We start from the raw sequence: 12,136 nt of genomic DNA, 5'->3' as shown, positions 1-12,136 counted from the left end.
TTCATAGTAGAGTCGGAACATGAAGATGCTGAAGAAGAGAGCCCCCAAGAAAAGAACATGGACGAATCCCTAATGCTCTGTTTGGTTGCTGGGTTTTTTTTTGTGCCTGGGAGTTTTGTGGGAGAGTAAGTTAAATTTTCGTCCCATCCCATGTTTGGTTGCCTTTTAGCACTAGGTTTATTTTAATCCCACTCTTGTAATGATTACTTGTGGGGTGAATTTTTTAATCCCACTTTTGTAATGATAGCCTTTTCATCCCATCCCAAGATAACCCCAGGAACAAAAATAAACTCAGGAACCAAAAATAAGCTTGAGAAGAATTTTTTTCTACCCAACAGTTCAAGCAACCAAACAAAGGTTTTTTTTTTCTCTCACCATATCTCCCAGGGTATTTTTTTCTCCCACATAACCAAACATGGGATTTTTATTTTACCAGGATACTTCCAGGACTTTTTTTTTCCCACCTATCTTCCAGGGTATTTTTTTCTCCCACATAACTCCCAGGAACAAAAAAAACCCGGCAACCAAACAGAGCATAAAGGTCCAGAAGTTTAGGAAGAGCCCGAGAATACGGAAGTTTAGCCAGAAGATGATAGACCTCCTGGGTCATACTAAACACGGCTTCACCTGAATATGGGGAGGACCGGCTCTAGGGGCAACGTGCCTCCCAAGCTCCCCCCCCCGTTTGCTCAAAATACAATTCATGTATTTTATTTTCTCTTGCTTGTTTTGAATTTGTCTTCAAGAGCAACATGACCTTGGTTGTTCGGCCCTCTACCTTAGACATTGTTCATTTGTTCTAAGGATTTGCCAGTGGTCTTGCTCTTGCTATGATATCATCTTTCTTTATTTAATACAGTGGTAGGGGTCCGCCTAACCCCAGCTTACCCATTAAAAAACAAAAAACTTAAACAAGACGGAAGTGGGGGGCCAGATAAACATCTTTTAATTTTCATGAGTGTAAAAATAACTTCCTCGTAAGCAGTAATTACACCAAGATAAGAAATGGTGTTGCAATTTTGGGTTGGCCATGGTGGGGCATACACATGGTAAAGCTAAAACTGATTCCGTGGACAATCTCTAGTCGTCCAACTACTGAAATTTCTTTAGAGAGCAAGGACCCAAAGTAATAGAATCGTTCATTTGGCACAAAACCATCATATAAATTATGGGGGCAACTCCGGTCAGGTTGGATCGAGTTGAGGCCAACCCTAACCTAACCCGAGATAGCATTCTCTCAACCATAACACAATCCAACCCGAGCCTCTGGTTGAGGATGGTCGACCCTAACCCAACCCACCTCTAAATCTCTCAGCCCTAACCCAACCCATCTGCCCTAAATCGGGTCGAGTTGAGTCGGGTTGGTTCGGGTCCACCTTGGGCAAAACAGACAAAATACAGTAACCCAAAGAAGAAGACAAGGATTGAAGTATCATCAGGCAAAATAGGACCGGAGTTTTCAGGCTACAAACGGTAGTTACCAAAAAGCAGGCCTGCAAATCCATAAGCTAGCGCCACGTGTCAAGCAGATAAGACATGTTTTCAACCCAATCCCTCTCTTTCCTCTATTTGACCTCTTCTGGATTTTGCCGAGTCACACGAAACCTTTGCAGAATTTCTCTCCCACTCTATACTGAAACTGCTGTATTGAATTTCACCATGGCCACAAACCCTCTAGGTAAAGTTATTTGTTAGTTTGGGCTTTTTCTTAGTTTTATTTTTTGGGGGGGTCTTTCTTCGTTGAATTCGATTTGGGTATTTTCTTGTTCTCTGTATTGAGTGAGAGCTGTTGTTTTTGTTCTTGTTTTTCTTCCATAAGATAAGGGCATGGATCGGTTTAAAGAACAGGAAATGAAGGAATCAGTTGACATTAAAGCATCAGGACGGCTTTCTGATAGAATAATTCCACACATTCTCAAGTTGTGAGTGTACAATTCATGTTTTTGCTTTATGAAATGTTGCCTTGTTTGGTTGAATTATAGTATTTTGATAGAGATATTTAACTTGGGAATGATTGGGAGATGGGTAGCATTTGTTTTAGAGGTTTGTTGGTTCTGGCTTTAGATTTCTTTTCTAAACTTTCTTGTTTTGGCATTTATGGACTTCGTTTAATCGGCTCTAGGTTATGATCAAATGGTGTTTGATGCTGGGCTTTCTTTATTTTTCATGTATCCATATGGAGTTCTCTGTATTTCATGGTTAATTAAGCAATGGAGAAAAAAAGAAGAGGGGAAACTGTACATAGGGTGGGGTCCTTAATGATGTTAATAGAGGAAGAACCAATTTAATCACTTTAACTGAATTCCCGATGTATTGTTACATTCCGGGACTAGCATGCTTGAAATTGATCAGGTTTGGGGCCCCCACCAACTCTAGCTGGTGGTGGCCCTCCAATGTTCTAACTTACACCAAAAATTTGTTATAAATGATGCAATGGATCATACCACTTTTGTAAGCATTCTGCTGTTTTTTTACTAACAGGCAAGTGGCCGTTGAATTGTTGATTATATTTTTTAAGGACAATGACCGAAGTAACATGATAACAACTAACAAATGACAAGTTATCTTTATATATGATTTAGGCTAGGTTTACATGCTTTTTAGATCATAATCTTCTCAATTTATTAATGCTATAGGACATGCATTTCTCTGTTTAGTACTAAAAAAATACTTCAACATTAGAAGGATTCTCTCGTATGTTCTTCTACCCATTCAACAGACAAGGTTTATGTTATACCTCCTGTATATAATGAGGGTGTTGGCTGTTTCTTTTGTAGTTTGCTACAACATAATAAAAGGAGTTATTTTCTGCTTTGTTTCAGATATGCCTCATCTGCAACACCCCTTGACTTCGAAATTTATGCCCCAAACGCAACATTTGAAGACCCACTTATGTGTGCTCATGGGTAAGAAATTCTTTTGTACAAACTAAGATGAAGATAAGCCTTTTCCGGGTTGGTTTTTCTTTGACTAATCATCACGTGGTAGATACTGACTACTTCTATGCTACTGTGTCATTTGAAATCTTATTGCTCGCAGAGTGAAGCAGATCAAATCAGCTTTCTATTCACTTTCCAAGGTCTAAATTCACTGTTCATATTAGCCTTTTCAGTTTTCTTTTGTCAAGAATAACCACTTGAGTGTGTGAAACATAACTTGCTTAAGACTCCTAAGCTGTAGTAGCTCATGTTTTTTCATAGTTATTTGTCCAAGCATTGATTTCCGTGACTCTGATAGTTTATTAAGAGATAGTGATGCAGGACAATACCTAAACGAGGGAAAATCCTACACTCCTAATGGGATAATGGGTTCTAGGAAAGTTTAGGGCTAACTCTTAAGAGGCTAAAGACACCTACTGGTTAACTAGGGTTGATTTAAGGCAGAATTAATTGGCGGACAGCAGCAATATTGAGGCTTAAATTTGCATTAAATAATGAGAAAGAACACAATTAGCATGAAATAAACCTTAAACAAATTAGTTGACAGTTAAAGGGTCATTCAGGTAACTAGTTAAGGACTTAAGGGCAAAATTAGGCTAAAACAGGGTTTTAAACGTGCGACCAAGTAGAATAATTAATACAGTACCAAAACCTATGAATTAAACCTTATTTTCAAATTGATTCCGTGCAAGTGCCTTCATGAATATGCTTGCCAAAGTTGACCTTACAAATTGAGTAGATATCAATTTGTTAGTGATGTTTTCATGGGCCTAATGACAAATTACTTCAATGAGATTAGTCCTCTCATGAAATACCCGATTGCTAGCATTGTAGGTAGTTGCATGACTATCACAGAACATCTTCATTGGTCCCAACTCTTCCTTAAGTGTCTTCACCTAAATCAACTTAAACGGTGTGTGACTCATTGCTCAATACTCAACATCTACACTAGATCGTGCAGTCACATTCTGCTTCTTACTACGCCAGGTAAGTAAATTCCTCCAACAAAGGTATAATAACTCGTTGTCGAACATCTATCTGATGATTATCCAACCCAATCTGCATCTGCAAACCTTTTCACTTTCATGTGATTATTTTTCTTGAAAATAATTATTCTTTTTGGTGCACCTTTTAATATCTTAGGATACATTGAACTGCATCCCAATGATCAACAATGGACTATGCATAAACTAACTTACAGCACTTTATAGGAAAAGCTATGCTAGGATGTGTAATCAGGAGGCTAGTGAATCATCCAACTAGGCAACGATACCTAGGATTTTCATACAAATCTCACTTATCCTTTAATAATTTCGTATTTGGATCTATAGGAATTTCAATTAGCTTTGCCCTTACATACGTGTCTTTGACAAAAGATCAGTGATACACTTTCTTTGAGATAAATTGATGCCAGGTTTTGTACAACCTCAATATTAAGGAAGTAACGAAGATTTCCCTGATCTTTTCTTTGCACATGCTCTTGAAAATACTTTTTTACTGCATCAATTTTCCTTCCATCATTTTAAGTGACTACAATATTTTCCACATAGATAACTAGAATGACAATGTTGCATGCCTATCTTCATTCAGATACTGTGTGATCCGCATGATTTTGATGAAAACCATGCTTGGTAATGATGGAACTAAACTCATCAAACCAATAACAAGGAGATTATTTCCACCATAGATGGTCTTTCGTAACATACAAACCTTACTAGACTCCTTTGATCAACATACCCTAGAAAGCTGCTCCATTTAAGCTTCCTCTTGTAAGTCACCATGAAGAAAGGCATTCTTAACCTTAAGCCGCCACAATTTCCAATCTTATGGCTGCAATGGATAACCATTAGTCTGACTAAATTTAGCTTTGCAATCAATGGCCTATGAGTAGTTAACACCCAAGGTTTGTTTATAGCCTTTGTCAACCAATTGTGCTTTCAGTTGCTCAACTGTACCATCTGATAAATACTTAACCGTATAAACCCAACAACACATTTCCCTGTAGGTAATTCAGATAGTTCACACATATAATTTTGTTTAAGTGCATCCATTCCATCATCCATTGCCTTCTCCATCATGAGAAATCAAATACGATGCCTTGATCCATTTCATCATGTCTTGGCACATACGAGGCAACCGTAAAACAGTAGAGGAAAGAGACGCAATAAAACTTTTACAGGAAGGATATAGAAATCAAAGGAGACAAAGTTAGCAATGGGATACTGAGTCCAAGACCTTTTATCTTTCCGAACAGCAATAGGAACACTTACAGAAATATGGTCAACTGCCGGATCATCAGACACAGATGTAGATTGATTGACAGAGTGAGTAAAATCTTTACTTTTCCTCTTGTATAAACTTGTAGTGGCTGCTTATGAACAATACTATGTTTTGAGTAGTCATCTGAAGTAGCAATAGTCTCAGATATAGGAATCATGGTAGGTAACAGAGGTGGTGAAAAAATAGAATCAAGTTAGAAAGTTAGAAAGTTGAGTTTTGGTTGGAGTTAAAGTCTAAGTTCAATTTAGGAATAGAAATCTTATATATGGATGTATGTATGACTTGGGAGGGGAATTTTTAATTTTGAATGTTGAAATATAGTTTTCTTTAAAAAAAAAAGAAAAAGAAAGTAGTTTGAGTTTATTTTGCTGCTCGAACAGGTATCCTTCTGCACTTATGCCTCTTTCTTCATTTTTTCTACGCTATTTTTCTGAAAATATAAAGCTATGAGCTCTGGGCACAGCAGATTGTAACCAATTGCAATTTGTAGGGAGTAGTGCTGTGAGTTTTTGTTAAGTGTTGTTATAATTGCCTTGGATGGTGAATTACTCTCTCAGCATTGAGTTTTATCCTATAAAATTCAATGTACGGACACAAGTTCTCCTAAACACTTGTTTTGACAAGAATCAAAGTCATACTTATCTCAAGGAAAGTAGCATACACTTGAAGAGGCATTTCTAAAATTACACTGAAAAAACCTCACAAATCATGTACGTGCAGTGCAAGTACCATGTAAAAAGCCTGTTAATAATTGACTAACAGCTTGAACTGAAACCTGTGACATTAAAAGTTCTTTTTTTCCCGCTAATTGCTGGTCCTTGTTTTTCTTGCTGGTCTTTGTCGATAACAAGAAAATTATATACAAAGGTAGAACGAAGAGCAAACTAAAGGAGACAGAATCTGGTACACATTCTTCTTGGATATTACACATTAAACGCACATTATGGAAATTAAAGAAACCTTATACAGAGATGATTACTATTAACAATCTTGAACAGGGCTATCACCCAACCAAAAGACATCACCCTTGGGGATCCCACAAACTGCTCAAACATTTGCTTCCACATCACCCTATGAATTGCATATATGATATATGTCTAAGCTATTCCCTTCGTAAATATATATACAAGGAAAGCTCAAAAAAATATGTTGGATCAATCAGTGACGTGGTTAATTCTTGCATTTTAATAGTCGGTTCCTATTATACCGTTTCAGATTTCAAAATTCCACAATTTATTAAATAGAGGAGCTGAATTTAGAAGTTTGTACATATTCAAAAGAATGTACTGATGAATGATCATCTCTCAGGTCTTCAGTGAATCCAAAATTGTGGAATACACAATACAAGAAAATGCATTCGCACCAGGGAAAGGAGAGGTCAGAATCTCTTTTCAAGTCTCTGAGAAATTATTTCACTATCTATATATGATTGTTGTGGCTGTACAAATACAAGTCTGTTGACATCCATTTTAGTCCAGATACTAATTGACAACAAGCAACATTACAAGTTTTTGGGAAAAGACATGGATATCACATCACTTATCCGGCTACGCATTGAGGAAGGAAAGGTCATTCGCCATGAAGATTGGTATATATTACTGTTCTTGTATGCAATATAGTTCAATTTCATCAGTTTCAAAAACTTATATGTGATAGATTAGTTTGGTATATATTACTATTCTTGTTTGCATTATAGTTCAACATCACCTTCAAAAACTTACACGTGATAAATTAGTTTGTTGACAAGACACTAATATCCAACAGTTAGTTTTCTGCTTCACAGACTTTAAGTTGGGCCTCCCTTTATTTGCTTCTCTTTTACTCTCCTCTAAGGTTTGGTAATGTTTGGCCACGGTGTTTTCAATTGTAATTCATCTTGGTGATTCTTCAGATCTGATATAGTATTACTTTTAAGCCACTTAATTTAATAATCAGAAGGTGGACCATTACTTAGGCCCTGTTTGTTAAGATTATGGCCACCAATTGTGAGTGCCAAACCAATTATTGGACTCAAATTTAAACTTTATTTTGAGTCAATAATCGGTTTGGCATTCACATCGGTTGTCATAATCTTAAACGAATAGGGCCTGTTCGTTTGAGATTATGACAACCGATGGTGAACCCCCAAACGGAATATTGGGCTCAAAATTAATGTAATTTGAGTCAAATAATCAGTTTGGGGGCTCACCATCGGTTGTCATAATCTCAAATGAACAAAGCCTTAAAAGACATTAGTGTGGGTCGTGGATGGTCCTGGATTAGGGAGCTTGAGAAGATGTAGAGAGATATCAGTCTATCTGCTATGCTTCATGTAAAGGCTAAATACATGGACTGACTAACACTTATGCTACGTTTGGCTCGGAGAGTAGTGGAATAGGAAGTCAAAGGGAGGAGACAAGCATTTTGATTTTCCTAGAATTACCTCGGAAAATTGTGTAATAGTGTTCGGTTGCACGGCAAATACTCGGAGAGTAGGAGAAAAAGTAGGGGGTGTCATTACCAATATAGGGAGAGAGGAGAGAGAGAGAGAGATAGAGAGAGAACGTCATTCCCTAGAAAATTCAACCATAATTCTTTGCTTTTGGAAGAAGGGGACAAGAAAGAGAGAAGCAATTATTACATGAGAGAAATCCAAGGGAATCAATGGGAGTCCAATGCATTTTGGCAACCAAAAGTGGAATGGCATGCCAAATCCAAACCAAATTCCGACGGTGGCCGAGCTTTTGTGCAACCAAACGAAGCATTAAGTTTAGAAACTTGAAAGTGAACTTGGTTTCAATGAGGGATTGACTCCAAGTTGACTCGAAATATGGTACTGTACTCTACCAATATGTGTGGGGAAGGGGAAGTATTTTAGTCATTTTTTTCTATTTCATTTAAAGTTGATTTTTAGAAAAGGAGGCTCATTATATCTTGCAATTTTAAAAGGGGAAAAGAGCTTCAAGTCATGGGGGAGAGTTGGAGGTCTTATTTTCGTAGGTGTTTTAGGGAAACCTCTAGAAGTTTAGGGTTTTGTTTGAAAGTTCTGTCTCTTGGATTAAGTTAGGAACTTTCTAGAGTTTCTTTTTAGTCCTATATGTGTAGGCGTCCTTGGTATTATGAATTAAAAGAAGCTTTGCTTTGAAACTTTGTGGAGGATTTCTCTTCAATGAGTTTTTGGTGTGATGCTCTAATTCAATGTAAGATGTGATGCCATTGGATCCAAGGTATGATGCCCTGGAACATCTATCTTTATATTTTTCTTCTATCTTGAGGTAATATCTATATCTTTCTCTACTTATTGTCAGGAACTGGAAATCTCATATGAAATTGTATTTCTAAAAGTCATCAGTTCCTGTGATATATTGATTTAGACTCAAAACATGATAAGTAATCAAGTGATCTAATCAGATCATGGATCCCATGGCTGAATTGATTAATTAATTTAATTTAAACCATCACATATTCTGAACTTTGATTTAGTTGATTTTGAAATTTAAAGTTCCTGTGGATGTTAGTGTTTTACAGTTATCATTACCATCAGATTTATATAATAGGGTGATCTCAACATCCAACGGTCAGATTCGATTTATTTCAACTTTATTTGATAAGATCAACTCTAATAAAATATTTCTAGAAATGTAGAATGGTTTGATTTGAGCTGTTTTTTTTTTAAAGTAGCATAAACCCCAATTTGACCATATTTTGAACATAAACCCTAATTTGACCATATCAATTTTTGGCTGTTCTCTATTAGTTCTACATCATTTTATTGGTATCAGAGCAACAAGAACTAGTATTGGATACCATTCCAAAAAAAAAAAAAAAAACTAGTATTGGATATATATTATTCATCAAGAACTGGACTTCCTTACCTATCGGTTCTGCGTCCCTTGATCAAGTTTATCTGACTTTGCGGGTTCTTCCAAGTACTGGATTTATTATTTCACTACTAGACCAAACAGAAGGCTATTTCATGTGACATCAGACTATCTGGGTTCCATTTTCTTTTTGGAATCTGACGGTATGCTGAAACTCTGTCCCAATATCATGATCATTTGTTTGAATGACTTACTGGAAGTGCCAAAGTGGGTGCGAGTAAAGTGTTGTTTGTTATTTACCTTCAAGGTATTGATATTTGTAGTACAAGCATGGACCCCTCCTATATTATCCCATATGCATTGATCCGCAAATACCTTGGCTGATGTGCTGGCCAAGGAGGGCGTTGATCGGGACACGGTCCTCATCATGGAGCACGATCATCTGTAGTCTGCCGGCCTTATTTCTTATTTTTCTGGTGTATTTTGGGTTGTTTTGGGTCACGGATGTCTTGGGGACGACTTGACCCCCTTGTACTGATTTTTGATTTCTATGAATATATTCTGTTACCTCCTCAAAAAAAAAAAAAAACATGGACCCCTCCTCCCCAAGGGATACTTAAATTGAATATTGATGGATCGAGTATGGGGAACCTGGGTCCCTCAGGCATTGTAGGGCTCCTTAGAAACGAAGAAGGGATCATGGTTTGGGCATTCAGTGGCCCAATTGGGGTGGCAGACTCAAACGAGGCTGAAGGTCGAGCCATTTATCATGGTATCAGATTGCTTCAAAATCAAGATTTGGACAGGGTACAGATAGAAGGGGACTCTCTAAATGTTATTAGGTGGGTTCGAGTTTCCCATACGGCTCCATGGAGATTCGTGGATTTATTTTGACGAAATTAAGGATAGAATTGGATCCTCTTCGATATTCTTTATTCACATAAGGCAGTCTAACTAATGGAGAGGCTGACAAACTTGCTAGAGAGGGTGCTCATAGGGGGTAGGTGGAATTCTTTGACTAACTCCCGCCCTAGCTATTTTTCACTTGCTTTTTGTTTCTTTTCTGGGCTAACATGGCATCTCTTTCCTTGTATCTGATGGGACTTTCTCGGTCTCTCTCTTTTCTAATAAATTTTCCATACAATTTGAAAAAAAAAGGTAATGACATTTGTACATGGATAAGAACAGACTCCATCATTTGGTTAGAACTAAGCAAACCATATCTTAGTTTCTTGGAAGTAGCTTTCATTTCTTGTATGCATTCAATATACATACCATTATGAGATGAGATACTTACCTTCAATTTTGTCTGTTATATTTCCCACTCCCCATGTGCATTCTATAACAAAAATGAATCTTTCATTCAGAGAGGAGATTGTGTGAGGTGTGTGTGTGTGTGTGGGGGGCGGGGGGGGGGGGGGGGGGAGGAGGGGGGTTGATAATGCTCACAGTTAAAACGTGAAGATAGATGTGGTACCCTGTACTTCCCCTCCAATAGTACGGAAAAGGACTTTGGTTTTTTTTTAGTTAGTTACAAAGATGGGATTTCTTTCACTTCGTTGTCCAAGAGCATTTCAACTTAATTTGGCAGATAGTAATGCAGATTCTTTCTAAAATATGTGCATGCAGGTGGGATAGGAAGCCTCTGTGGAATAGAGAGACAGTCAATTTTCCCTTGATAGGCCGATTGGCGGAAATTTCGCGAAGGGGTTCGATGTTTGCAACTCATGCCATGATGAGGTTTGGAAAGGATCCGACCCCATAATCATTTTCCTAATCAAATGCAAACCATGCTTATAAATTACTTTTTAAACCTTTCAATTAAGTTCATTTCATAGATAGCTTCATCAGAAAATTGTGTATGATATGACGAAAGAACGGCTGATGAAGCTGAAATGCATTGGCATATGTATGTAATGAATGTGAACAGTGGGACCTGCTCATTCTAGACCGCCGGATTAGAACCCTCCGGCCGATCTTTTCCGTTCTTTTTAATTATATATGTCTTTTATATTTTTCTAATAATCATTTATTTTTACTTATATATTCATTTCATTGACATTTTTCTAATTGGTATGCTGGCATTCAACACAAGAGCTCAATGGTCTGAGTGCTTCCAGTTGAGCTAGGGGCTAAGGCCCATTGCAGTTCCCTTTTTGTTTTGAAAAATGCTAAACCTTGCACTGCTTGTGCTTGGGTTTCTAAGTCACCAGGGCACATTGACACAACACACATGTAGAAATTAGAGTCGTTGATCTACTTATTCTGCGGCAAATAGATGATCCGAACGCTTAATTAGAGTCGTTGATCTACTGTCTCCACAACAAATAGATGATCCTAACACTTGATTCAGTGGTACCTTCATGTTTGGTCTGCGATGTCAATGTTTTGAAGAACCAGATTTTATATGTTGTGCATCCAATGGGGTGCCCTAGAGCCGGTTTTGGGGATTTTGTTTGGGATTGTGAGAGCCAATGGGAGTTCAAACTTGATGATTAGACTCGATTAAACATGAATTTGAGTCCAATTACTAGTTTTGGACTTGCGATTAGGCCTTAGTGTTGACTGAAATTTTTTATGCCTCAAATATAATTGGAAAACATGGATAATTGAAAAGAAAAGTGCAAAATTCCCAATCTAAAAGCGAGAAACAACAAAGCATTATATTGAAATGTAGATATGAATGGAATTTTAGACGAATTTTCAAAAATTACAGTACCTTCAGAGTGGATCTAAAACTCCCCCACATGGAAAATCTCGAACAAAACTAGATTATTAATCAGCATTGCATTATCTATGCACGTAAAATTTTCTAAGCACAATATAACTAAATTCTGTGTGTAGAGAGATTCTAGTTTTTTTTGTTTTTTTTTTGGTAGGGTGGGGCGTAGAGAGGTTCTAGTTGTACCCATGGTTCTCTAGCTATTTCTTTTTACATTAATAAGAACATTACTGACAATAATAAATAATTCCACTGAATTCTGTAGAGGCCCACAAATCTTGTGATGGTGGAATTTTCCAAATAAAATATAGAAAAAGGAAAAGTTCTCTGATAGAGAAGAAAGTTGCATTATAATAAAAGAAAAGGGAGGCTTATCATTAGAAAGCTGCATTATA

General features: G+C 37.2%; 1 protein-coding gene across 1 annotated transcript; it reads left to right on the top strand.

The window, feature by feature from the left end:
* The first annotated feature begins 1,354 nt into the window (after positions 1-1,354).
* Positions 1,355-11,044, top strand: LOC143863238 (uncharacterized). Its single transcript, XM_077373908.1, has 7 exons — positions 1,355-1,678; positions 1,820-1,922; positions 2,823-2,906; positions 3,040-3,079; positions 6,528-6,596; positions 6,698-6,807; positions 10,649-11,044. Exons 1-7 carry the CDS (start codon positions 1,537-1,539, stop codon positions 10,782-10,784), a joined length of 684 nt encoding a protein of 227 aa, XP_077230023.1. The 5' UTR covers positions 1,355-1,536; the 3' UTR covers positions 10,785-11,044.
* Positions 11,045-12,136: the final 1,092 nt, after the last annotated feature.

This window comes from Tasmannia lanceolata, unplaced genomic scaffold (genome assembly GCF_043159265.1).
Source record: "Tasmannia lanceolata isolate RefF3 unplaced genomic scaffold, GAP_Taslan_0.1 ptg000044l, whole genome shotgun sequence".
Taxonomy (NCBI): Eukaryota; Viridiplantae; Streptophyta; class Magnoliopsida; order Canellales; family Winteraceae; genus Tasmannia; species Tasmannia lanceolata.
The sequence above is the reverse complement of the archived record's forward strand: the minus strand, read 5'-3'. Positions and strand labels throughout refer to the sequence as shown.

Excerpts from the sequence above, each read along its gene's own strand:
- LOC143863238 (XM_077373908.1), top strand. The coding sequence starts at position 1,537 with ATGTTTTCAACCCAATCCCTCTCTTTCCTCTATTTGACCTCTTCTGGA. Across the intron at positions 3,080-6,527 it reads CTTTCTATTCACTTTCCAAG|GTCTTCAGTGAATCCAAAAT; the intron begins GTCTAAATTCAC and ends ATCATCTCTCAG. Across the intron at positions 6,597-6,697 it reads TCGCACCAGGGAAAGGAGAG|ATACTAATTGACAACAAGCA; the intron begins GTCAGAATCTCT and ends ATTTTAGTCCAG.